The sequence below is a fragment of the Stigmatopora nigra genome, chromosome 3, assembly GCF_051989575.1.
Source record: "Stigmatopora nigra isolate UIUO_SnigA chromosome 3, RoL_Snig_1.1, whole genome shotgun sequence".
In the NCBI taxonomy this organism is placed as follows: domain Eukaryota; kingdom Metazoa; phylum Chordata; class Actinopteri; order Syngnathiformes; family Syngnathidae; genus Stigmatopora; species Stigmatopora nigra.
This window is the reverse complement of record NC_135510.1, coordinates 462847-490000: the sequence shown is the minus strand read 5'-3', so window position 1 is coordinate 490000 and position 27154 is coordinate 462847. Positions and strand designations below refer to the sequence as shown.

General features: G+C 38.2%; 2 protein-coding genes across 2 annotated transcripts in view; one reads left to right on the top strand and one right to left on the bottom strand.

Moving 5' to 3' along the window:
- The window catches only part of LOC144194098 (DIS3-like exonuclease 1), a 29637-nt gene extending 27808 nt beyond the window's left edge, over positions 1 to 1829 (bottom strand). Inside the window, exons 1-2 of the mRNA XM_077712916.1 lie at positions 1595 to 1829; positions 1040 to 1193 (exon numbers count right to left, since the gene is read on the bottom strand). Coding sequence (XP_077569042.1) covers positions 1040 to 1193; positions 1595 to 1727 — 287 coding nt within the window. The 5' untranslated portion in view covers positions 1728 to 1829. The remainder of the gene's footprint in view (positions 1 to 1039; positions 1194 to 1594) is intronic.
- A 620-nt stretch (positions 1830 to 2449) lies between these two features.
- The window catches only part of LOC144194254 (uncharacterized), a 100913-nt gene continuing 76208 nt past the window's right edge, over positions 2450 to 27154 (top strand). The window contains exons 1-3 of the mRNA XM_077713183.1: positions 2450 to 2641; positions 20519 to 20638; positions 22356 to 22457. Of these exons, the coding sequence (XP_077569309.1) occupies positions 2604 to 2641; positions 20519 to 20638; positions 22356 to 22457 (260 nt within the window). The 5' untranslated portion in view covers positions 2450 to 2603. The remainder of the gene's footprint in view (positions 2642 to 20518; positions 20639 to 22355; positions 22458 to 27154) is intronic.

Here is a 27154-nt window from a genome sequence, read left to right as displayed (position 1 = left end):
AAATTCATACCATTGCTACGGCTTATAGCCTTATGCCATCTTGATTCAACTGCACTGTAAACCAGAAGAATTGAAATAATAGCTAATTTTATCTGTGTTACAAAGTCTTTTCAGTTTCATGATGGGAGTCCCCCACTCAACTGCTATTCCTGCTAAATGAATAGCTGTTCCTCACCATCATCTCCTGAATGTTGGTCGGAAACTGGCGTTCACGTCACATAGTGCCCCCGTTCTTTATTGTGTTTGGGTGTTATAAATAATAGATCTTAAATCTATTGAGTTTTAGCGAACATTTTTATTATTTATGTTGGCAAAAGTTATGTTCAATTTATCGGCCAGTATTAACCGAAGGCAATCAGTGGTAAAGCATTGTAGGTGGATTTTTTTACTTTCTTTTATGTCGTACAGCTTTAGCTGTTCAAAAGTCCGAGACCCATGTTATCGTATTTTACGGTTGATAATGCGCCAGATTTTAATTGAGAGAAGGCCAGCCGGTTTAGTACAGGCACTTTTTTTTTACTACAAAGCCATGATTTTTGTAAAACACAGAATGTGGTTTGGAATTGTCTTGCTGAAACAACCAGGAGTGCTGATGCTCAAATAGAAGGCTTTGACCTACGGAATCATTGACCAACCTACAGAAATAGCTGTAGGGTACAAAAATACAAAATACTCTGCTTTTTAAAAAAAAAGATATTTCTGAGCAAAATCTGTATCTATGACTATTTAAATAGCGACTTGATTGTAAACAACATCGTGAGTATAATTGACATCACAAGAATGTCAAGAATGGATGTCTATTTGAAATTTGAGATTGGCTAAAACAAACAATTCTCACATTTAAAAGTGTCTGCTCAGTGTAACTTTGTCAACTTCTTTAGAAATATATGCTGTTGCAATTTTACTTGACATAAATAAAGCAGTTTTTATTTTTTTTTTAAACAAGATTCTTTCTGGTAGAATAAGTTTGATCCAACTGGCCCAACTTTTTAATCATCCGCATAGCTGCTCAAAGATTAAAAAGAGTCAGTGCACTCACCTACGTCCTTTGCAGCGATGGACTGCTTGGCAGGCTGTTTGAGTGAAGACAATACCCTGCAGCTCTCTGAACTCCAAGATCTCCTGGTAGTCAACCACCACTCCGATATCAGGAAACACATAGTGGGTTAAATCTCCAGGCAACACCTTGCTATCTGAGAAAGGAGGGAAGAGATTCAGAAGATTAAGATTTACCTGCCACTGGATGATTTAGTAATACATGTTGGGATAAAACATTACGGCCATTCATTTTCTATAGATTGTCTGTATACCACAGGAGACACGGAAAATCATTTACATTCGAACACAAAACTTTTAAATCCAAAATACGAGCGAAAATGATAGCATTAGCGACATCATATTGTACTGTTTGTTTTTATAACGTTGTATTATGATACATAGTGCCCGAAGTCAGCTGGAATAGGCTCCAGCATCTCGCGCGACCTTAGTGAGGATAAAGCGGTTCGGAAAATAAGATGAGACTTTGTACATAAAGCACTGTAGCGCGAGTGCTTTCCTTAAATACAAGCCCGTTTACTATTTAGTTCCCGCTTACCACCGTTGTCACAACCAGCTTGACACAGAGAGCTGTAGCATGGAACTCGCTCCCTCACGTAATGTTCGCGGACAACACGGACCTTCCGTCCCCGACTGCTCTTCAAATGCAGAATTTTTTCTGTCTTAATCATCTTTTGAAATTAAGATAGAGCCGGGTGCATATGTCTAATATACTCTGGTAGCGGTTCCACCGGAGCGTGAGGAAAACAGTATCGGAAAAACATTAGCTTAACTTGGAGGAAGTGCAACGTAATGACGTCACAGCCTTACGTCAAAATGCATTCATGTGGTGGTGGACAAAAAGCTACTAAACAATAGTCAGTTAATACAGTTAGTACAAATACAATAAGTAAAGTAAATACAGAATCTTACCTAAATTCATATATTTTTATATGGTTATTTTCTTTGGGGCGGCTCAGAAAATGAATGAAGGGATGAATGAATGTTTCTTTGTATTGCAAAAAAATCACGCAAGCCAATTCTGAGATGAGACCTTGAGCCCGTGAAACTACAAATCATTTTATGTCATAACAAATGTGAGCCAAATATCGCAAAGAAGTGTTAAATTGTTTTATTTCAATGCATTTCTAATTTACGTATATTGTGTGGGGTTGTTAATTGTGCCCTGTCATTAACTGGCCAACAAGTCAGGGTGAAGATGAAGGAATGTCTCATCTCATTTCATTTTCTGAACTACTTTATCCTCATTAGGGTCGCACGGAGGTGCTGGAGCTTTTTCTACCTGACTTCGGGCCAGAGGCAGGGGACACGCTATATCGATTGCCAGCCGATCGCAGGGCACAAGATGACGGACAACCAAGCATACTCACACGCATACCTAAGAACAATTTAGAGTGTTCAATCAGCCTAACATGCATGTCTGTGAAATGTGGGAGGACACCAGAGTTTCTGGAGAAAACCCACAAAGCCCCAGGGAGAACATGCAAACTCCACACAGGTGGAGCGACCTGGGATTGAACCCAGGGCCCCAGAGCTGAGAGGCCGACATGCTGACCACACGCCGCCGGGCCGCCTCCGTTAACCTGTAAGCTAAAATTTGTATTATATTTACATATATGTATATATACATCAAAAATTCATATTTTCAAATGTTATTCCTTAAGAGCCAAACTCAGAATTGAAAAGTAAAAATACATGAAAATGTGTACCTTTTTAATCATTTCAAAATGAATGAAAAAAAGGGTTAACGGAGAGCAATACGCTCCCAAGGTTCCCTACCTTTGCTATATCGCAGGTACTTTGCGTCATAAGTTTATCGGCCGACTCAGTCGAGCTATTTTTTGTTATACCTTGTGATACTTTTTTGGCGTGCTCCCTTTGTAAAATAAATACTATTGTGCATTTTAATTCGCTTAGTCTGAGTTGTGGTTGGATCAATCTTTCAACGGCTAACCGCTCATAATATCTTCAGACTTGAATAATGTCTAATTTGAAACTCAACATCGCAATGTGCCCCCCGCAATCTCACACTTAATTGCCATACGCATATCTAATAATATATTACAGAAATAATATTTAATAATCGTTTAGGTCTCATCAGGATCTAAAAGTGTAGTGCGGACATAAAAAAAACCTGTCACAGCTACTTGTGAAGGCTTTCTTTTAAAGTTGAACAGCTTCGTTTCGGTGTCCTTTGTTGGTCATGAGATGTGTCTAATTTGCCCTGATCTTGGAGAAAAAAGTGTGAGCATTTGAAGTTTGGAGCAATATGCGGATTTGGCAAAATTCATCAGCAGATAAGCAAGAAAACAATCATGGGTGCATCATTGAGTGGCAAAGTGGAACTCAATACCCAGGATCCAAGTGGGAGAAAGGGCCCATGAAAACCTCAATTTATTATTTCTCATCTCATTTTCTGAACAGATTTATCCTCATTAGGGTTGTGGGGGCACTAGAGCCTATCCCATCTGACATTTGGGCCAGATGCGGGGGACATCCTGAATCAGTGGCCAGCTGATCGCAGGGCACAAGGGGACTGTCCGGTCCACGATGAACATTCACAAAGTCGAACACAAGTAAGCATGCCAAGGCAGATGAGTGAGATTTTGACACTTCTGCAGAAGGAGAGCACGGAGGGAGAACAGACAGTTATTCTGCGCAAGACTCCAGTCAATCTTCGACTGTCTCCGTTCTCCAATCTCCGACGACTCTCCTTCTGCATCAACTGTTTAATTAGGGCAAGATTGCATGACATACACATTCTCTATGACAAAGGACATACAAATTCTCTATGACACAGATGCAGCAGAACTGCGACACCGATGATGGCTGTGACACCGATGATGGCTGTGACACCGATTATGACTATGACGCAGATTGAAGGCTATGACACGTATGGAAACATTTTTGGTTTATTTAAGATTACTTCACAGGGACGGACAACCATGCAAGCTCACACACATACCTAGGGGAAATGTAGAGTGTCCAATATGCAACCATGCATGTTCTTGGAATGTGGGTGGAAACTGGATTACCTGTAGGAAATCCACACAGGCAGAATATGCATACTCTACACAGGTAGACGTGACCTGGATTTGAACCCAGGACTCCAGAGCTGTGAGACCGACGCGCTAACCACTCGCATCACCGGGCCGCCCCTCGATTTACTAGGTTTTTCAATTGAAATGAAATAGGATCACAGGTCGAGGGTTTGATCCCAAGTGGGTCTTTACCGTGAGGAGTTTGCATGTTATCCCTGTGCTTGCTGGGTTTTCTCAAGGTACTCCGGTTTCCTCAAACATCCCCAAAACATACAGATTAAAGACTCTAAATTGCTCTTTAGTGGGATGAGCGTGAATGGTTGGCCAACTCCTTATGCTCTGTGATTGGCTGGCCACCAATTCTGGTCTGTCCCCTGCTTGGTGCCCATAGTTAGCTGGGATAGGTTCCAGCACCCCCTGAGACCCTTGTGAAGACAAGCAGTTTGGAAAAGAAATTAATGAATGAGTACGACATCAAATGTATATTCACAATCAAATGCATCTATAAATTTTAGCAAATTGTCATCAAATCCCAGCTGTGCCAAAATGTAAAAATCAATAAACATGAAGAAAAATAATTAACGTGTAATAAAAAAATACTTATAAAATAATATAAATGAAAAAGATTTTGGCACTGCTAGGATTCCATGCAGCATAGGTTTATTAAACGCTAAATTAAAAACCAGAAGACAAGGGGTGACTCATCTTGCCACCCTTCTTGCTCTTTGGCAACATCGCGAGTCAGGCTGCAGCAAGAGCATCAGCAGTACTGACTGAGCACAAGTTCTTATAACTACACAACCGTTTTCTTCCGATGACTTTGCGTTCTCTCGGAGAAAAATATTGACAGAATTAAAAACGTGAAGTATTTTTCAATCTTTCCCTTGAAGTCACAAGAATTAAGTACTTCATCGAGGACGCATCGTAAAGGTAAGAGCTCAAAAAATATATTCCTGTCGGATTTTTACATCCCACGCCTTATATTAGCGGGTAGGTCTGGATTTATATGAAATAGTACAAACTCTATCCTCTGAATTTGTCCTCCAGGAAACTTTACATATTTTACTTATCTTCTTTTGCAAGCAGTTTAATTTGGATTGTCCTTGAGTGTTTTCCAGTAGCGAATTGATCTGTAGTAACCAAACATTTTTGTAATACATTTTTACACGATACTTTTACATGTTTTAATTAGTTTTTTTACTATACTGTATTTGGAATTTGTCAGTGGAACCTTATAATTCGTAGAAGAAAGGCTCAAATTATAACTCCAAAGTTAAGTGACTTGAGATTGATATTGACGACTGCGAAAACAAAATGTTCCAATTTTCCAACAAAATGTGCTCAACGGTAATGATACTAATGAGACATGTCAGGACGGTCATTGTTGTTGTTCTTGCATTGATTGCCTTGCGGTTTCATGTCAGACAGGCTGTCATTGATCCCCTGAGGCAAAGAAGCGCCCGGCGTTGAACGCATCTCCTGAAATCACGAGTGCCGCTAGATGGCGGTCATGAGCAATACTGTTATCAGGCTATCTCTTTCTGGTCAATGGCTGTTTTTGTGGTTAAATCACTTGAGTACCTAGATGCCAAGGGAATTGACCTCATCTCATCTCATTTTCTGAACTACTTTATTCCTATTAGCATCGTGGAGGGTGCTGGAGCCTATCACAAGGCACAAGGAGAAAAACAACAGTCCACGCTTACTCTTACCTAGGGGCAATTAGAGTGTCCAATCAGTTTACCATGCATGTCTTTGAAATGTAGGAGGAAACCAGAGTACCCAGAGAAAACCCACACGAGCCCAGGGAGAACATGCAAACTCCACACAGGTGGAGCGACTTGTATTTGAACCCATGTCCCCCAATTGTGAGGCTGACGCGCAAACCACTCATCCACCGAGACACCCTGGCAGCGGACCTTGTGTCAAATAAATAGAGCATTCTCAGTATTTCTCTGAGTGACCCTGGAGCAAATAACATGAACGTAGAAAATAACACAGGAAGTGACAAAGCCTGGCGAGTGCTTGAAAAGTTCCATTCAATTTCTGCTTTCATTTCTGGTCAAGTTATTCAATTTATTGAGAAGCTCTTGTGAGTGTGTCCTGCAGTATGTCACAGAAACATTTGTCAATAACGTGCCCTTGCAATAACAGTAATGCAATTTTTGACGACTCCCTTAGCTTTTACTTTAATTAAATGTTATTCTGTTTTAAGATGCTGACGCAGGGTTGCTAGTTAATGCCGCTGGTTCTTTTGGCGGAGCCAGAGCTAATGTAAAGAATCAGTCCACACGGACACTTGCTAGGATAATAACACACACTGAATGGTGTGATTCGACTAAAATGGCAATTTACTACTATTAGGAGTCATTTTTAGAAACACTCAAGGTTTGTTCATCTTTTTAATTCGCCGCGGGTGTGATTTCAAGTTTGAGAAAAGAGCAAAGTCATCAAAGTTGTTCAAGGCCACTCACCGCTCTCTGTCATGAGAGTCAGTGCTTTTTTATTGTTTAATATATACTAAGACATTTATGCATTATTTTAGTGCATAATTCATAAAGCATGAGTTTGCCTTTTTGCTCTGACTGTTGCAATGTTTCAAGCAGATCCATTTCCGTTTGCACGCAGTCATGATTAGGTCAATGAACTCAAGAAATTTTCTTTTTCTGTTCTTTTTCCTATCATAAATAGGGTTGCGGGTAAATTGGGACTTATCCCAGCTGACTTTGCAAAAAGATGCGGTGGTTTCTGAACTGGTTGCCAGTCAATCATGGGGCACAACAAAAGGAATGAGGAAAAATGAGCAAACACAAAAAATAAAACCTGGGGTCCACGATTGAACACACAACGTATGAAACAGATGTCTCAACAAAATCATACAAATTGCTTCCAACAACCCCAAATACTTACCGTATTTTTCAGATTATTTATAGATTTTTCAGTTTTTCCCCCAAAAATGCAATTTATACTCCAGTGCGACTCATGTATGTTTTTTTTTCCTTCTTAATGATATATTTTCTGGGTGGTGCAACTTATAGTCAGGAAAATGCGGTACAGTGTTCCCTCGCTTATCGCGGTTAATGGGGACCGGGACCACCTGCGATAAGTGCATTTCCGCGAAGTAGGGATTCCCCTTCAAAAATGCTTAATTTGAATTTAATTCCTATTTTTTTTACCCCCCCGTATACAGTACACCATATAGAATACGGGTAGAGAGAGTGAAATTCATGTTATAACAAAAAAACTGTAAAATATGTTGTTTCAATGTTATATTTGTATTTTTTTGTTTTTCATACTCGGGACCCCAGAGCTGTGAGGCCGACGTGCTAACCACTCGCCCCACCGGGCCACCCCTAATATAATTATTATATTGTTATTTATAATATAATAGGGTCCAGCACCCTCCGCAAGCAACCCTAGTGAGGATAAATCCTCCATAAAGTCTTAGTAATTTAATATAGAGTTAATATAAATCATGTTTGAAATAAAACATCAACCTTACCAAAATTTGATCATTTCAGTTTACGCTTAAGCTTCCATATTACTATTACTAAAAAACAAAGAGTGGCTATGATAAGTTTATACAGGGATATTTGTTAAAATCAGTGGATGGTCATTATTATTGGAAGACAACAACGTTTAGACTTGACACCCCAATAAGGGTTGCAATAAAAACATTTACGAGACCAAAATATTATCATGTTTTGTTGTTCATAATGTAGGTCTTGATAATACCTACATCGATATCTTGACCCTTGACAACGCATCCGATATATTTCCAGTCTGCTGAACCCTTTCATCAAGGAAGCCTCCATATTGTCAAATCAATATGTGTAATGAGGGTTGATAAATGGGTGAACACTGACTGTTGGTTCTCAAGGACATGTTGTAGTACAGTATATAGATGTTTCATTGACTTGAGCCAGCAGCATTTGTATCAAGTTACACAAAAAATAATCCCATCTTGTTTGCCCTATCACTATGTGTGAATGTTTAGTTTAAGGAATATGTATCTCTATATCAGAAACCAAAACAAAAATTCCTTTTGGTTCCATAGAGTTCAATTATCTGGTCACTCAGGGGAAGAAGTTATAAAGCCGCTGTCAAGTCTGAGTTCCAGTCCTTTTATTCGTAATGAGGCAATGGCTAAATAGCAAATCATGAAATTCAAATACCACATGAAGTAACAGTAAAAGCGAGAGACCATTAAGGGCAGCAGCCCTCTGGCTCTCTTATTCATTCTAATACAAAGACAAATTGGAGTAAAAAAGGAAAAATAGAATGGCAACATGAAAGACTCCAGAGTGCTTCTTTCCCTCTGGGGCACTCAAGAGTGGACAGGAAGTAGGGTGATGGACTTCCCCCATGTTAACTCGCCTCAGGACAATTGGCAGCAAAACACATATTTTGGACTTTCTATCATTAGTGTGTTCTTACTTATCGGACAAAAATGCACAGTATTTAACTTGCTATCAAGGTTTCAGTGGGTTTTGGGTTTTTGAGGTACTTTGAGGTGCTGGGAAAGTATTGTATGTGGTCCACCAAATCAAAGGTTTCTTGGCAAGAAGAATCATGAGGTTGCATTTTGTTTGAGTTATTCTCAGCAGGGCTTTGTACATTGAATTATGACATCTTAATTTCCCACCAGTTGTCTCTGCACATAACTCTCACCTGGTAACAGATAACCTTGGGACTCAGCGTGCCATTCCAATAGCTGTGTGTATTATGTAAAGTCAATTCATTTGCATCAGATAAAACAGGATGGACGCTTCACCATTCAGTCGCAGTGCTTACACATCAGGAATTAGGGCACACAAATATTCATACTCACATACACATTTCAACAGTATGGACAATAGAGACTAGATTTATTGATTTACATTACATGACCAAGTGCCCATTCATGATTTAATGCTTATAACATATTCATTCATTTTGTGAACTACTTATCCTCACCAGGGCAGCTGGGTGTGCTGGAGTCTATCCTACCTGACTTCGGGTCAGAAGTAGTGGACACCCTGAATCGGTGGCCCGCCGATCGTTGGGCAGAAGCAGACAGACAAATATTCACTGTCATACTTTGGGGCGATTTAGAATGTCCAGCCAGCCTAACATGAGTGTTTTTGGAATGTGGAAGGAAACTGGAGAACCCAGAGAAAAACCACGCAGGCACAGTGAGAACATGCAAACTCCACACAGGAGGACCGATCTGGATTTGCTGATCACATATTTAACAAATTTCAATTACAAGTGATACATATTCAAATGTGTTTTCATCAATTTGTGTGGTTCACATTCTTTGATATTTGCCACAATAGACAGTAGGGGTATGGTAGATCTTTGTTGTTTATTATTGGTTTGTTGAAAGCTTAGTCAGGTGTGTCAACCTACCCAAAGAATTGACAGTTTCTGGCCCCTGTGCGTCCTCTTTAAAACACAGGCAATAAATAGCTCTATTTTTATCCCTCTGCTGATTGATTGATGTCAGTTGAAAGGAGCAACAAATTCATCCTAACCAAGACCATTTAATCTCAGTGTGAAAAATCAGCGAGGTTTCAGTCTCGATTACTGCTTCTGCCTACCCCCTCTGTTCAAGTTTATTGGCTTGCCGGGTGATATATTAAGCCAAGAGTACAGTAGCTTTTTTCCCACCTCTCAAAAACTGTTGTGTGTTGCAGACCCCATAACAGTCAATCATTACTAAAGTGACCACTGTACTTGTTTGTAAACAAGAGAGAACAGTTCAAACAAAATGACAGTGTGCTTCCCAATATGGAGATATAGATGGAATGAATATATTCTCTGTTACCTGTAAGGCCTTCTCTGTTTGCAAAACCTGCAAACAACATGTTTCATAACTCCCTCCTCTTTATGTGTTTCTTTTGGTGTGGAAAAACTGTGAAATTAGGACTTGTTGTGTGTCTGACATCATGTGACATGGTATCATATTATTGTGCACATATGCAATGCAATTTCTCTCATAATAAGTATCGAAATTAGCCTTTTACAGTGTATGGCTTGGGAGATAAGTGAAATGGCATTATATCAGATGTGGTTGCATAAAAAAGCAGCTGTGTTTTTATCTATTATTTCTATGAGAAAATCTCTCCTGTTGTTGCCTTAGAATATAACATTGCATGTTATTTCTGAGGTACAAACACACATAACAACCAAGCAGTATTATACTAACTGGAATGGATACCTCAGGACTTTTCTCCTCTGGACTAGGTCTTCAGATGGAGCTGTCTGTTTCATGAACTGGGTTTGACTGATTTCCTTATCCTATGGCAGGGGGGCCACGTCCGGTCCTCGAGGGCCCCTATCCGGTCCGTTTTCCAAGTCTCCCTCCACCAACAAACTTGATTCAAATAATCGGGATCAGTATGGAGCTTTTGGGCAGATTGCTGTTGAGTTGATCATTTGATTCAGGTGTGGTAGAGGAGGGAGATATGAAAAACAGACTGGATAGGGGCTCTCGAATACCGTACATGGCCACCGCCGTCTTTTGGGACTGGAAAGATTATTGTGGTCTATACTAAATCGAGGGGAGCACGTCATGCTCATTTTATAAACTGATTCCATTCCTGTTTTTGCTCGACAGGCCCAATAACTGACCAGGCATTCATCACTGCCAATACAAAAATAATCTGTCAGCGTCCTAACTGAGTTGACAAACACCTAAATATAGCTACATGCCCATGCAGAGTACATACAGTTGTGGTCAAAAGTTTACATACACTTGTGAAGAACATAATGCCATGGCTCTCTTGAGTTTCCAGTTGTTTCTACAACTCTGATTTTTCTCTTATAGTGTGATTGGAACAGATAATTCTTTGTCACAAAAAACATTCATGAAGTTTGGTTCTTTTATGACTTTATTTATGGGTTAACAGAAAAAAAAGTGATCAAATCTGCTGGGTCAAAAATATACATACAGTAACGCGAATGAGCAATTTTGGTGACTTAGAAAGTTGTGTCAGTGAAATGAGCTTCATAGCATGGCCTCTAAGCTTTGTGTGAGTAATTATGAGTGAGTACAGCTGGTGACTTCTCTGAGGCCATTTAAATAGGGCTCATTGGATGCAAACGCCCACAAACGCTACAATGGGAAAGTCAAAGGAGCTCAGCATGGATCTGAAAAAGGGAATGCTTGATTTGAACAAGTCCGGAAAGTCACATGGAACCATTTCAAAGCAGCTGCAGGTCCCAAAAGCAACATTGCAAACAATTGTTTGTGAGTATAAAGTGCATGGCACAATCAGGAAGAAAATCCAAGCTATCACCTGCTACTTAAAAAAAAATTGGTCAGGAGGGCAAAGATTCAACCGAGAATCACCAAGAAGCAGATTTTCCAAGAATTAGAAGCTGCTGGAACACAGGTGTCAGTGTCCACAGTCAAGCGTGTTTTGAATCTCCATGGACTGAGGGGCTGCCGTACAAGAAGGAAGCCCTGGCTCCAAAAGTGGCACCTTAAAGCTCGACTGACGTTTGCTGCTTATTACATAGACTAAGATAAAACCTTCTGGAAAGTTCTGTGGTCAGACGAAACAAAAATCGAGCTGTTTGGCGCAATGCCCAGCAATATGTTTGGAGGAGAAAAGGTGAGGTCTTTAACCCCAAGTACACCATGCCTTCTGTGGTGGTGGTAGTATTATGCTTTGGGGATGTTTTGCTGCCAATGAAACTGGTGCTTTACAGAGAGTAAATGCGATAATGAAGAAGGTGGATTACCTTCAAATTCTTCAAGATAACCTAAAGTCATCAACCCGAAAATTGGATCTTGGGCGCAGTTGTGTGTTCAAAAGTGGTAATGGAATGGCAAAATCAGGTTAGATATAAGGTTTTCAAATGGTCTTCCCAAAGTCCTGACTTAAAGCCCAATGAGAACTTGTGGACAATGCTGAAGAAACAAGTTCATGTCAGAAAGCCATCAAATTGAACTGAACTGCTCCAATTCTGTCAAGAGGAGCAGTCAAAGATTCAACCAGAAGCTTGCCAGAAGCCTGTGGATGGCTACCAAAAGCGCCTAATTAAAGTGAAAATGGTCAAGGGACATGCTACCAAACGTGCCTAATTGAAGTGAAAATGGCCAAGGGACATGTCACCAAATATTAGCACTGCTGTATGTATATTTTTGACCCAGCAGATGTGATCACTTCTGTTCACCCATAATAAAGTCATAAAATAACCAAACTTCATGAATGTTTTTTCTGACAAAGAAGTATCGGTTCCAATCACTCTTTCAGAGAAAAATCTGAGTTGTAGAAACAACTGGAAACTCAAGAGAGCCATGACATTATGTTCTTCACAAGTGTATGTAAACTTTTGACCACAACGGTATGACTAAAGGACACAGTAACATTGGAGCAATCAGTAAATATACGAAACAAAATAGGTGTACGGAGCCACACTAGAATATCATAGCTAGGTTAATAATTAAATATTTTTCTCTTGCTTATTGTTTCTATTTTACTTGAAGATAGGGTCCAATAATTTTAAAACAACTGCTAATTGCCTAATTTCAGGTAAAATATTTACACATGCCTGTCGCATACACTAGTGGTGAGATTAAGGACTTTCCTTTGTGTAATTTGCATATTCTATTTGTGCTCTTGGTTTTCTCCCACATCTTAAAAACTTGCATTGTAGGCTGATTGAACCCTGTTAACTTATCCTGGATGTAAGACGGTGTGAGAATAATTGTTGGTCTCATTGTATCCCTGTGATTGGCTGGGATACCTTTCAAAGTGTAATCTAACCTACTGCTCATTGTAGCTGGGACTGGTATAGGCTCCAGCACCCTCAGACTTAGGTAAGGATAAGATAAAGGAATATAGATGAACAAAAAATATTAACTGCCATTTTTTCTCTCTAAGCAGCTCGGTGTGGTATGGTTTGGACAGCTCTTGGCTATTTTAGAAATTTGAATCTTATTGATTGTATGTTGTGGACAGGTCTCTCTTTATTCAGCTAATGACCTCAAACAGGTGCAGCAGCTGGACTTTTAAACAAGATCTGGAAAATATAAATTTTTGTGTCAGAAATATATCCTCTCAAAATACATAAATTTTAATTTAGGCCGCAGAAAATAAATATATTTAAATTTTCGCCTTAGAAATCAATAGTTGAAAATTATTGCAATATATTTCTAAATCCAGTTTTTAATACTTACAAAAGAAAATTGGTGTCTAACTGGCTAAGTTTCCAGGAATTTTATCACATTCGGCTGCCTTTACAATTGAGAGGACATTGAGAGGGCGCACCTTCTAGAACTTGTTCTGGGGCGCAAAATTCCTCGGTACACCACTGTAAGGAATTAATCAGAACATATTTCAATAATTAGGTGAAAATTATATTGGCGCTTAGCATGGGATTTTTTAAATATGTTTTTAATAGGAAAAATAGATTTAAACCCCAAAATTTAAATCTTGATGATCCCATGTATAGCCATTGTACTTTAAAATTTATAACAAACTGATCTTGCGTGAAAAAACTCACCTACTTGTGCCTGCCATTGCTCACTCAGCGCGCCGCCATCTTTCCGTAGTTAAACGTGCTATGACTGGCCAGGCACAAGTAGCCTTGATACATGCGTTCGTAGTGTTTATAATGTCAGCACATCCCCATAGTTGTTAAGGCTGATCGAAGGTCTTGCCGTCAAACATTAGAATATCAGCCTTGATACCTGTGTAATATGTATCTCATACTATTATTGCACTCCGGATTTTGGTGAAAAATAGAGTGCTACGGACATACTTCCTGGTTCTCCAGCTCACATCACTTCCTTTTTGAATTTGTCTACGTGCAGGAAACACCCTTTCAAAATGTGTAATCCACAAGACGGTCCTTTCGATTCATGCAGTATCTAAGAAATACCACGTGCGATTATTTTTCTCAAGTTTTTCCTTTCAAAGTAACGCATTTGTACTCCCTATTAAAACCATGAATATGGATGTAAAATTGTGAATCAGGGGTCGTCTTATATGAAAGAAATTGTAAAATTATATGATTTTAAAGCAATTTTAAAAGTGCAGCTTATACGCGGAGAGGGTCAATATGCAAGAAAATACAGTAAGTGTTATTTCCTGGCACAAAATGTTCATGGATACATACAAGTCTACACAGACTCAGATACAGGCTCAATTGATCTCAAAATGCCCTGTGCTTAATCAGCACCATTCTTAGGCCTTTAATCAATAAAAAGGTGGGTGGAGGGTCCAGCCTGCCTGACAAATTACAGTGTATAATTTATGTTAGTTGCACAAGAGCTTAAAAAAAAACACCTTGACTGCCTGACAGACTTCACTCATGAATTACGCAGCTGACATAATGGGGCTCTCAGGAGAAAAGTGCGGACTGAGGTGTCCCAGGTTTGCATCAGTTGTTTGCTTTAAGGGAACTTAAGTAAAACTGAAGGTCCTTGCCTTCTTACAGTATATGTGACTGCTATATAAGACAGATATGCCATCCAAATATGGCAAGTGATTCAGATTTCAATAACCGTGCCTTACAAAGAAAAAATACTTTTGATGTGTTGAGCCGCGGTGGTGGTGCATGTCTTGCAGTGTCTCATGTCCTGTCGTTTCTTCCAGAGATTTCATCACTTTAATGAAGTTTTGAATGTCAATGGAGTTTTTCATGAACTCTGCAGTAAAAAGATTCACCATGTTTGATCACCAAGCTGTCAGTCTTAGGTCACTTACTACTTGTTGTGCATTTGGATTTGCAGTCCTCATGGGTCATACGCTCAGATTTGTAAGTAAAGAAAACAGAGCATCCTTATTTCTGGATGTAGTTGGACCACATGAACTATTAACGTGACGATAGTGTTTTCAAAAAGAAAATTAACCATTATGTGGTTTGGACTCATTACACAGCACTGTATAGTGATTAGTCCTTTCGCAGAATATGTATTGGTTAACACTGAAATAATTTGGAATGGGTGGGGGATTTTTATTCATGCATTAACCTCAATAAAATATCAGACCACGGAAATCAAGTCAATTATTCAAATGATCTGTTTTGTACTCCTACTGGATAGATTTTGTAAAATAAGCTGGAAGTCTATTTCTTTTTATGTTGGCAATGCTCATTTTGTTTCATTATAAAAAATCGACAATAATTAGTCAATAAATAGTAATAGAGAAGGTCATTTTATAAAAACAATGGGAAATTTAAATTATTAAATTAATGAATTGTTTTCAAACACCATCAAGTGAGGTTATCATAGGGGAGGTTGATTTCTATTTTGTTCTTTTACACCATAAACTCGCTCCCGAAACACATTCATATAAATTTCAAAAGATCACAGAATACATACAGTTTATCACAGCCCTTGTCGAAGTTTCCTAAAGAAAGAGAAGTGGGAGCAGACGGCCAAAAATAAGCGGAAATCTTCAGACGACCCCTTAATTTTCCGCTTTTTTTCCCCTTTTTCTTTCTTTTCATCTCGCTCTGAAAAACCCGGACTGAATGCCAATCACCTCCCAATACACACGCGTCCAATCTCTGGCTACTGGATAGATTTTGTAAAATAAGCTGGAAGTCTATTTCTTTTTATGTTGGCAATGCTAATTTTGTTTCATTATAAAAAAGGAAGCTTCAAAACAACAGATGACTAGAATCACCCATGAAACTCCCTAAAATCTTTTAACCCGAAATCCCCCTAAATTTTAGGGAGTTTCATGGGTGATTCTAGTCATCTGTTGTTTTGGAGCAGCAATTGGTTGGTCTTTTTGTCAGTAATTAATGCAAAAAGAGGGCTAAAAAAGACATAAGTTCTTGCATAAGTTTCTGGCATAAGTTTTTATTCGATTTATTGCTGAAAATGTTTGTTCCCGGTTGTGACAGGCTTGCTTGCTTCGGAGTTGTCCGACCTTTCTTGATGATGTCCAGCTTTTCTTGAAAAGCCCATCTTGAAAAATGGCTTTGACAGTTAATCTGCAAACAAATCCATTTTTTTCTCCTCCTTCAGCCATTGCGGGTTAATAAAACCACTATTAAATCAACAACAATATATTTGCTTGTGTAGCTCGCTCCAGATACAGTTTGGTAGCTCTGGCTAGTCCACTCTATCACTAGCCAATCATAGTTGGTGAAAGCAATAACGTATCTGTACCCCTGAGAGAAGGCATTGGTGTTGCCAACTCGAAATCTGATTCGTTAAAGCAACTGTTTTATCGGCACTTGTTTTATGCAGCAGAGTCTGTAGAACTGATTGTGAAGGCCTCAAGGCAGATTTCTGACGCTGGCAACAAATAGCTGAAATGTGATTGGTTAGATTCTTAAATATGAAAACACACATCTGGAAGCAGCGCAACCAGGAGAAAAGCAAAGAAAGTAAGCTGACAGACAATTTGGAATTATTAATTAAGTATTCATGGATGAAACATAATTAACATCAGTCTGTGATTCAGATATTTGTTTAGGCCAGCAGAGACATCAGAAGCAATTTGGCCATCACAACATCTTATACACCTGATAAGAAAATGTTAATTTCTGTCATTAAAAAGGCTCAGATTCTCATCAAGATCAAGCTTATTTCTTTTTTTAAATTGAATAATTTGATATTTTACATTTACAAAAACAAGCATATTAACGTCCTTATGATATTGACTCAAATAATCCAGCAGACAAATCTTTGGTATCATACGGTACCTTATAAATACCATGTGCAATGATAGGAATATGCCCTAGATTGGTCGCCAGTCTGTCGTAGGGCACACAGCAATAAACGTCCATCCGCACTCCCAATCATAACACCACCATCGGGAATCGAGCCGGCACCTGCTTGCATCAAAGTCAGGCGAATGAACCTCTACACCACGAGGTGGCTTACTTTAAACTTTAAAGTAAGCCACCTCGTTTATAGGTTTAAAACCTGATATTTAATATGAGAATCCTGAACGTGAACAATGACAGGTTTCACAGTTTCAGTAAGATAATTACAGGATATATAAATGAAACCACTAGGTAAAAAATAAACAGTGTGTTAGTTATCAGATGACAGTTTATTATTTTTTTATTTAGGTCAGGGGTGTTAAACATACGGCCCGGCCCGTCTGGTGGTTTGGTACGGCCCGGGGAAGAAAGCTGCATTGTGTAAAAAAAATATGAATTTTCTTTAAAATTGGTAGTTCTTGTATTATCCGCTAGGGGCGCAGTGTTTTAGTACGTGCAGACAACATGAATTGACATTTATTTATGTTCTTATCTTATTTTCTTGTTCACAATATATTGTTCATAATGTAAAAGGAAAATTCTGTTAATAAACATTTTGATAATTTACTCCAATTTACCTCTTTCCACTCATTATTAGTAATAGTGACTATTACAAAGTGAAAAAGTGGGCTTATTGTTAGTTCTATGTAATTTTGCAATGAGTTTACTGGTCTAGCCCGCTTGATCTCAAATTAAGCTGTATTCGGCCCGCAGAACAAAGGGAGTTTGACACCCCTGATTTAGGTCAAACAACTTACTTTGGTTTTATATGGGAAAAAAAGTTAATTATATAATGCAAATAGTTTGATATATACATTTAGGATGTAAACACTCCCAGTGCGAGTGTGAAATACACCTGCTTGACAGGACTGTTGGTTAATTTTGAATTTACCTCTCCAAAGATTTGAAGTAGGGTAAAATGTCTTTGATGAAACATTTTACATATTAATCAATTCTCTTGTATCTTTTCCGCCTGCTGCTAAAACACAATAAGTTGTCAACTCTTGAATGTTGACCTATTTTTGTAGTACCTTTAAAATATTATCTGGTTCTGTTTTTCCATCCCCATTAACTTATTTGAGTCACAGGAAGCTGCATGATAATTCTGTGTACCGCAAAAAGCCCAGAGAGGCCAACCAATAAGCCTGCTTTGTCAGCAAAATTGTGTTGTCCATCATTATGGACCAGATCGGGGCCACAGGGGAGTGAATTGGTCAATGAAGCTTTCAGCTCCTTAATAAAGCTCGGTGTTTAGCCAGGCTCTGGTAGTTAGACATTGCATTAAGATCTTAGTGGCTCTTTGGTGGCACATTGTGCAGAAAAAGGGGGGATTAGCATTGATAATGAAACTGGGGTGTTGGTTTAGGATTCATTAAAAGTTTTGGTTCAGTTATTGTCATTACAGGTTGTATTACTTCGGTATAAAAAAATATATGAAATGCATTCATTCGTTCATTTTGTGCTGAGTTGAGTGACAGTCCCGTCTTCCGCCATTTTTCTGAGCGTCAATTGGAAGACAGGGAATTGTCTCCAGCTTGCGAGTTTCAGCATGATTTTTTGTATTTTTATGAACATTTTTTACTTGAATAATTAATATAAGAAAACGAGAATTCCTGAAGCCGCCAAGTGGTGAAGGATGGCAATATAGGTCAAACATTTACTCTACTTTTTCGCCAGGTTTGTACTGCAGAAGGGATAATGACCAACTCCTGCTGACAGATCAGTCAGGTTTCTGGGCTGTCGCCGAGTAACAAAGAATTTGAGCTCTGTCCAAAGATATTCTATTAGGTTCAGGTCTGGAGACTGGCTAGGGCACGCTAAGACTTTGAAAGGCTTCTTACGGAGCCAACACCTGGTTTTCCTGGCTGTGTGCTTGGGGTTATTGTCATGTTGGAATACCCAGGCACCATCCATGTTGTTGAAGGAGGCTGTTCCCCAAAATCTCACAATACATGGACACAGTCATCCTCTCCTTAATACCGTGCAGATGTCCTGTCTCGTGTGCAGAAAAAGACTCCTAAAGAATGATGCTACCACCCCATGATTCACAGTAGGATGGTGTTCTTGCGATGGTGCTCATCATTCTTCTTCATCCAAACTGGGTTAGTGGAATTATGACCAAAAAGTTCTATTTTGGCCTCATCTGACTACAAAACCTTCCCCCATTACTCTCCCAAATGGTCATTGGCAATCTTAAGACGCAGCATAACATGTGCTGGTTTAAGCAGGGGAACCTTTGGGCCGTGCATGATTTCAAACCATGTTGTTGTAGTCTATTACCAACAGTCACCTTGGAAACAGTGGTCCCAACTCTTTTCAGAGCATAGCTAAGGGCTGATTCCTCACCTATCTTAGAATCATTGAGACCCCACAAGGTGATATATGGCATAGAGCTTCGCACCGATTGAAATTGGCCGTCATGTTTAGCTTCATCTATTTCCTAATGATTGCTCCAACAGTGGAACTTTTATCACCAAGCTGATTTGCAATTTCTCTGTAGCCATTTCCAACCTTGTGGAAGTGTACAATTTTGTCTCTAGTGTCTTTGGACAGCTCTTTGGTCCATCTGCCCACCCACCCATTCACCCATCCGCCCATCCATCCATCCCTCTATCCTTCCACCAGCCGCCTATTGCTGAGTGGATCCATACAAGTCCTTTCACTGTACTTCCTTGAACTCTCAGCCTCATCTGACATCTACGATTTGATTTGATTGAACCTAAACTCATCTAAAGATTAATACTACATGCTACTCTCACGTTTCGACTTGTCTTATTCAAGTGCATGTCAGTAGCCATGTTTTTTGTAATGTCTGATGTCATCAAAATTGAATATTTCAAAAATCATATCAACACCAAAAATGGACTGGTAAAATAGGCACCGGGGGCCTTTATCCACATCCAGTTAAATTCTAAATTGCCAAGGAAAGCATGTGATCAGTATAATTAATACTCTAATGTCATTGTGTATGGTAAGTCGTTGAAGATGGATCCATACACAACTCAACAAAAGGAATCGAGATTTACAAAACTAGACTTCATTAAAAAACGGAGCAGGGCAAAATAAAGCAAAGACCAAAAGAGACGACAAAAGTACGACCGAGTCAGCGAATAAAACTAAGAGGCAAAAGTATAATGAAACCGCACCGCCAATTCGGCGAGTACAATTTAGGAGGCGAATACAAAAAAAGTATAAAATAACAAAAAATACTAACATCTAACCTGCACGAGGTCTCAGAAGATTGTCGCGCATACACGGCGGTAAGCAGGGGCAAAGCAAGTAATACTCTGACAATCCACTGATTGTACCAGATGTCGCAGGTGTGTTGGACTGCCCCTATACTTTTCGCCTAATTATTTGCTGAAAAGAGAGTTATCGTAGGTTACAGAAAATGACAAATGTAAAACACAGCAAAGTCTGTCTTGAGGGTTTACATGAAGTATTTGGCACTATGTACTAACTGGATGATATATGTTGAACCATTTAAGGGTGCATTAATGAAAATAAGAAAAAATATTGATGCTTTTCCTCATCTTTATATTATGAACTTAATCATAATTAATTACTGATATAATACAATCATGTTTAGTTATCGTACTTTGTACCTTGCATGCGCGTTTTTCCAAATGTTGTATTTGATGTGTGGTATCACAGGAGCACAATGTACAGTTTTCCTGATCTTTATCTTCTGCTTCCCAAAGAGACACAAAGAAAATGGGAGTCCGTGGCATCTATGCTCAAGTGCTGCTGTGGCTCAACTTCATCTCTCTTGGGACTTCCCTGAACCCAGATGATCCTAACGTGTGCAGCCACTGGGAGAGGTCAGGTTTTAGAACTCTCCAATATACAGCACAGGATTTAATAGATGAATCTCTACCTCAAATAATGCAGTGAACGAAAAAATCCCTATATCAAATCTCAGTGGTCAGGTTTGTTAGGAATCAAGACAAAAAAAAGGAAAAAAGGTTTACTCTACTGCACTGTAAATCCACAATGAAGTGATTGTTTGAGTAGTCTTACTCACTGCTGGTGTGGAAATCACAGTACTGTTATGACCCTGTGGAGGAACATAAGGCTGATCCTATATCACCAACCATATATTTTTACAAGGACACCAAGCAAGTGGTAACCACTAGGAATAAAAACATTTAAGATGGAGAATGCCCTATCGGTCAGGGTCTCGAATTGTACATTTGTGGGCTCCAAAAAATCTATCAGATTTATGAGGAATTTATCCTGATGTAAAATAAAGAAACAGAAAATATTCACTAGTTTGATTTAAATTCTTAAAAAAAAAAAAAAAAAAAAATATATATATATATATATATATATATATATATATATATATATATATATATATATATATATATATATATATATATATATATATATATATATATATATATATATATATATATATATATATATATATATATATATATATATATATATATATATATATATATATATATATATATATATATATATATATATATATATATATATATATATATATATATATATATATATATAAACATAGAAATGGCTTGGCGAATGAGTGATAGGACATCACCCTCTAGGGTTGTGGGTTCAAATCCAGGTCTGCCCACTTGTGTGGAGTTTGGATGTTCTGCGTTGGTTTCCTCCAGGTACTCCGGATTCCACCCACATTCCAGAGACATGCATTGTAGGCTGATTGGACACTCCTAATTGCCCCTAGGTATGAGTATGAGTGTAAATGGTTGTTTGTCTCCTCGTGCGATCAGCTGGGCACTGATTCGGGGTGTTGTCCCCTGCTTTGTGCCCAAAAGTCAGCGGGGATAGGCTCTTATTGAATTTTTCATTTTTATTTCAGAAAACAAAACAAAACATTCCAAAACATTTAATATATTTAACCAAACATGAAACAAAATTCATATATAAAAGATTTAAGGAAATATTTGCCACTAAGAGGTTCAACAAGAAAATGTGGACAATTTGCAAATCTTCAAACAATTCTACATTGACTAATGAGTTCCCAACAGATTTACAAACAACTGAAAATTGAGGTTAAACTGAGCTATGCCATCTTGTTTTTTAGTGATTAACTTTGATACATCTGCTTGACAAGCTGTTTTCCTTCAACATTGTATATAATTCTAAAAATGTTATAGTGCTGATTTTTCAATCGAAATGTACAATTCAATAAGCTTTCATAAACAATCAAACCAAAAAAATGATGGATTAAATCCCAATGGAACATTATTTGAATTGAAAATGGAAATACGCATTGCCTCTAGTTTTGTCACCTCCTAAGGAGACTGAGAATTTAATTTCATTTCAATTGATGAGAAATTCTTTTAGTTTTTGATACATTTTTGTTCTTTTTCCAGTGTTCATTTGTTATAAAAACTCAATATACTCAATTGGGCGAAAGCTTTTTATTTCCATTTTATTTGCGTACAAAGCTCTTTTAATCATCTGATAATTAATAACATGATTTTTTTTAGGAAGGTTTACTTTCTTTCATACGTCCTGTTCTGTATTTTCTGATTGTAGTTACGCAGTTACCGTGCAAGAGTCTTACGCTCATCCATTCGACCAAGTCTACTATACCCACTGCACAGACATTCTCAACTGGTTCAAATGCACAAGACACAGGTATGCACAGATTAATGTAATAATTACCGTAGTTTCACGACTATAAGGCGTGTCTGCTTGCACGGTTGTTCGAGCTTTTGCCAAAGCTGCCATCATCTCTGTGGAGCCACATGGCAATGATGATGACCCAGCGTTTTCGATGACTCATTTGGACAATTGTTCAATTCGGACATCGACAATTAGGACTTTAATGGATTTGTGGATGACGATGACGTGAGTTTATTGTAAAATGGCTGAATAAAGTACAACCAAACTCAGTTTTTCCTCTGTTGCCTTTTTAAAAATGTGTTTTTAGCGTGTGGATGTTGCGTGTTTGTTTATGCTACTGTATGTTTTGCCATGCCTGGCTGCGTCTTTTTTTAACGCTGCGTTCTTTGTGTGTCAAATACAGAAATAGCACTCGTTACAGACACTACGGTTTAAAATGTGATGCGCCGTATAGTCGTGAAAATACGGTATGTTCTATTATTTAGCTCCTGTTACTTGTAATTCTTTCAGCATTATAGGCAGGAAATATGAGGGTTGTGTAACATATAATGTATGTACTTCATGATTTAAAATAAGCATGTCTTGACCTTTTCTGCCAGAATTAGTGTAGCACATCAAATGACCACAAATAATCATAGGATTCCATATCCCTCCTGTTGCTTGATGCTGTATTTATAATTCAGTTATGCAAGGCTGTAACAGAACGTGACAAGCAGATGTTCACCGTCTACCTAACACTTGTCAGTTCAGTCATTTCTGATGTGGTCATTTTAATGAAGGACTGTCAGCATAGTATTGGCTTAATGATCACATTAAGCTTTATAGCCACCAGTCAAGATCCTATAGCTAAGAACTGAGTCATTGAACTTAAGAGGGTTAAAATTCAGAAAACATCATCCTTGAGTGTAAAGGATAGACGCACTTGATCATTTACTGTATTTACTTGCATATAAGCCGCCGAAGCATATAAGCCCACCCTTAAAATTGGCTTTTATTGAAATTGTTAAAGTTTACAATTTCTCGCATATCAACCGCCCAGTGACGGTTGAACGTTATTTTTTTCACATTTTATGAAAGATACATACCATTATTTTTTTTGAATTTCATTCATAGACGTCAAAATAAATTATGTTCAGCGTTTTATCTGTCTACCTTTTCTCTATTTTGAAATATATGACCGTATCGGCTGCAATGTCTTGCGTCGTGACGTCACGGCGCCACTCCAGTCCGTCAGGTTTTTCTGCACATATAAGCCATACCCTCGATTCAGTCATCATTTTTTTATCTAAAAAAAGTGGCTTAAGTAAGTAATTTTTGTCTTTTCCAAAGATATATACAGTTGTGGTCAAAAGTTTACATACACTTATGAAGAACCTAATGTCATGGCTCTCTTGAGTTTCCAGTTATTTCTACAACTCAGATTTTTCTCTGATAGAGTGATTGGAACAGATACTTTTTTGTCACAAAAACATTCATGAAGTTTGGTTCTTTTTTTACTTTATTATGGGTTAACAGAAAAAGTGATCAAATGTGCTGGGTCAAAAAAATAACATACAGCAACACAAATTAGCAATTTTGGTGACTTAGAAAGTTGGATCAGTGAAATTAGCTTCATAGCATGGCTGCTTATTTTCGTATGAGTGATTATGAGTGACTACAGCTTATTTCTACAACTGATTTTTCTCTGACAGAGTAATTGGAACAGATAATTCTTTGTCACAAAAAACATTCATGAACTTTGGTTCTTTTTTGACTTTATTTATGGGTTAACAGAAAAAAGTGATCAAATCTGCTGGGTCAAAAATATACATACAGTAACGCGAATGAGCAATTTTGGTGACTTAGAAAGTTGTGTCAGTGAAATGAGCTTCATAGCATGGCCTCTAAGCTTTGTGTGAGTAATTATGAGTGAGTACAGCTGGTGACTTCTCTGAGGCCATTTAAATAGGGCTCATTGGATGCAAACGCCCACAAACGCTACAATGGAAAAGTCAAAGGAGCTCAGCATGTATCTGGAAAAAGTGAATCCTTGACTTGAACAAGTCAGGAAAGTCACTTGAATCGATTTCAAAGCGGGTGCAGGTTCCAGGAGCAAAAGTGCAAACAATTATTTGTAAATATAAAATGCATGGCACTGTTTTGTCACTGCCACGATCAGGAAGAAAACGCAAGCTATCACTTACTGCTGAGAAAAAAATAGTCAGGAGGGTGAAGATTCAACCGAGAATCACCAAAAAGCAGATCTGCCAGGAATTAAAAGCTGCAGGAATACAGGTGTCAGTGTCCACAGTCAAGTGTGTTTTGCATCTCCATGGACTGAAAGGTTGCCGTGCAAGAAGGAAGCCCTTGCTCCAAAAGCGGCACCTTAAGGCTCAACGGAAGTTTGCTGCTGATTACATGGACAAAGTAAAAACCTTCTGGAGGAAAGTTCTGTGGTCAGACGAAACAAAAATCGAGCTGTTTGGCCACAATGCCCAGCAATATGTTTGGAGGAGGAAAGGTGAGGCCTTTAACCTCAAGTACACCATGCCTTCCGTCAAGCACGGTGCTGGTAGTATTATGCTGTGGGGCTTTTAAGCTGCCAATGGAACTGGTGCTTTACTGAAAGTAAATGGGATAATGAAGAAGGAGGATTACCTTCAAATTCTTGAAGATAACCTAAAGTCATCACCCCGAAGATTGGTTCTTGGACGCAGTTGAGTATTCCAACTGGACAAAGACCCCAATCATATCAAAAGTGGTAATGGAATGGCAAAATAAGGTTAGATAAAAGGTTTTCGAATGGTCTTCCCAAAGTCCTGACTTAAAGTCCATTGTGAACTTGTGGACAATGCTGAAGAAACAAGTTCATGTCAGAAAGCCATCAAATTGAACTGAACTGCTCCAATTCTGTCAAGAGGAGCAGTCAAAGATTCAACCAGAAGCTTGCCAGAAGCTTGTGGATGGCTACCAAACACACCTAATTGAAGTGAAAATGGCCAAGGGAAATGTTACCAAATATTAGCACTGCTGTATGTATATTTTTGACCCAGCAGATTTGATCACTTTTTTCTGTTCACCCATAATAAAGTCATAAAAGAACCAAACTTCATGAATGTTTTTTTTCTGACAAAGAAGTATCTGTTCCAATCACACTATAAGAGAAAAATCAGAGTTGTAGAAACAACTGGAAACTCAAGAGAGCAATGACATTATGTTCTTCACAAGTGTATGTAAACCTTTGACCACAACTGTACAGTGGTACCTCGAGATACGAGCTTTATTAGTTCTGGGACTGATTCTCGAACGAACTTTTCCCATTGAAATGAACTAAAAACAAATTGATTGGTTCCAACCTTCTAAAAAACACCAAAAACAGGATATTGAAAAGTAACACATAACTAGTGGTTAAATATTAATAAAATATGCTTAGTAGTACTAAAATCACACGGATTTTGAAGGGGGGAGAGAGACGGACAGAGAGGGGGGTGCTTTTTTACGTCAATGCTGTCGTAACATAACAAACAAATTTAAATTAACTTGGATTACAAGGCAGACACACTCAAAAATAAGTTAAATCTAACCTCACACTAAAATTAAATCTAATTTTGTATTAAAGTTTGATACTGTTGTCTCCCGGGATGGCTCTATCTGCCCCGCCTCCACCCTGACTTTTACTATCAATGGGCTGTTTGCTTTTGTATTCCCTTCAAAATATTCCAAAAATGATGCACAAAAATGTCCTCACAATAGGATACTGCACGACCACAAGAAGTAATACATACTCCTCCTATTACCGATCGCTCCGCCATTCACGCTTAGTGAAAAAATGTAATGCTCCGCCAAGTGCTCGTAGATATCTGTTATACACGAAAGAGACGAGTGTGCTAAAATCATAAACAGCTTCTCATGTCTTGGCCACCTGGCTCTCTCGTATCTCGAGATAATTATGTGCTCAAAATTTTACTTGTATCTTGAGGTAATTATGTGCTTGAAATTTTACTCATAAATCGAAATGCTCGTATGTCAAGGTACCACTGTAATTGCTTTTATTTATGACATTTTTAAACTGGTCTAATTTTTTTTATGTATAACATTTCTTTTTTATGCTTAGTGTCTCGCAAGTAATAATCCATAACTGTGATTTCTTCAATATGCAACCTTGGCAATTCAAAATTATGACTTCCTGTGTGGAAAAACCTCACGTTCACCTCAAAAGTTATGTTTTTAAAGAACAGATCCCTTTGAACAAAAGGCCAAAAACACAAAGTCCACAGTACAGAATGTGATTTTGACAAGTGATCTGAAGACATGGTAAAGCTTTTATATAACCCTTTTATAAAATATGATTGCCAAACATTTAATTCAAAGGCAAAGTGGACAATAGCTCAGTATTGGAATTATTTTACATCGAATTAACAAAAAATGAATACACATATAATAAATTAAAATTGCACATGGAAACTTTCCTTTCTTTGTGAAGTTATATAGTTAGCAACAAACAGGAAGCAACAAAAAGGTAGAATTATTTTTTAGTACTGATTGGTGGCCTGGGAAAGGGATGGAGGTCTAAAGCCCTCACAGTGCACATACCCAGTTTGAGTGATTAGATTATATAGACCGGTGACAAGGTCGTAGAGCAGGGGTCGGGAACATTTTGACGAAGAGAGCCATAAACAATTCATATTTTCAAACATTATTCCTTAATAGCCATACTCAGAATTTGAAAA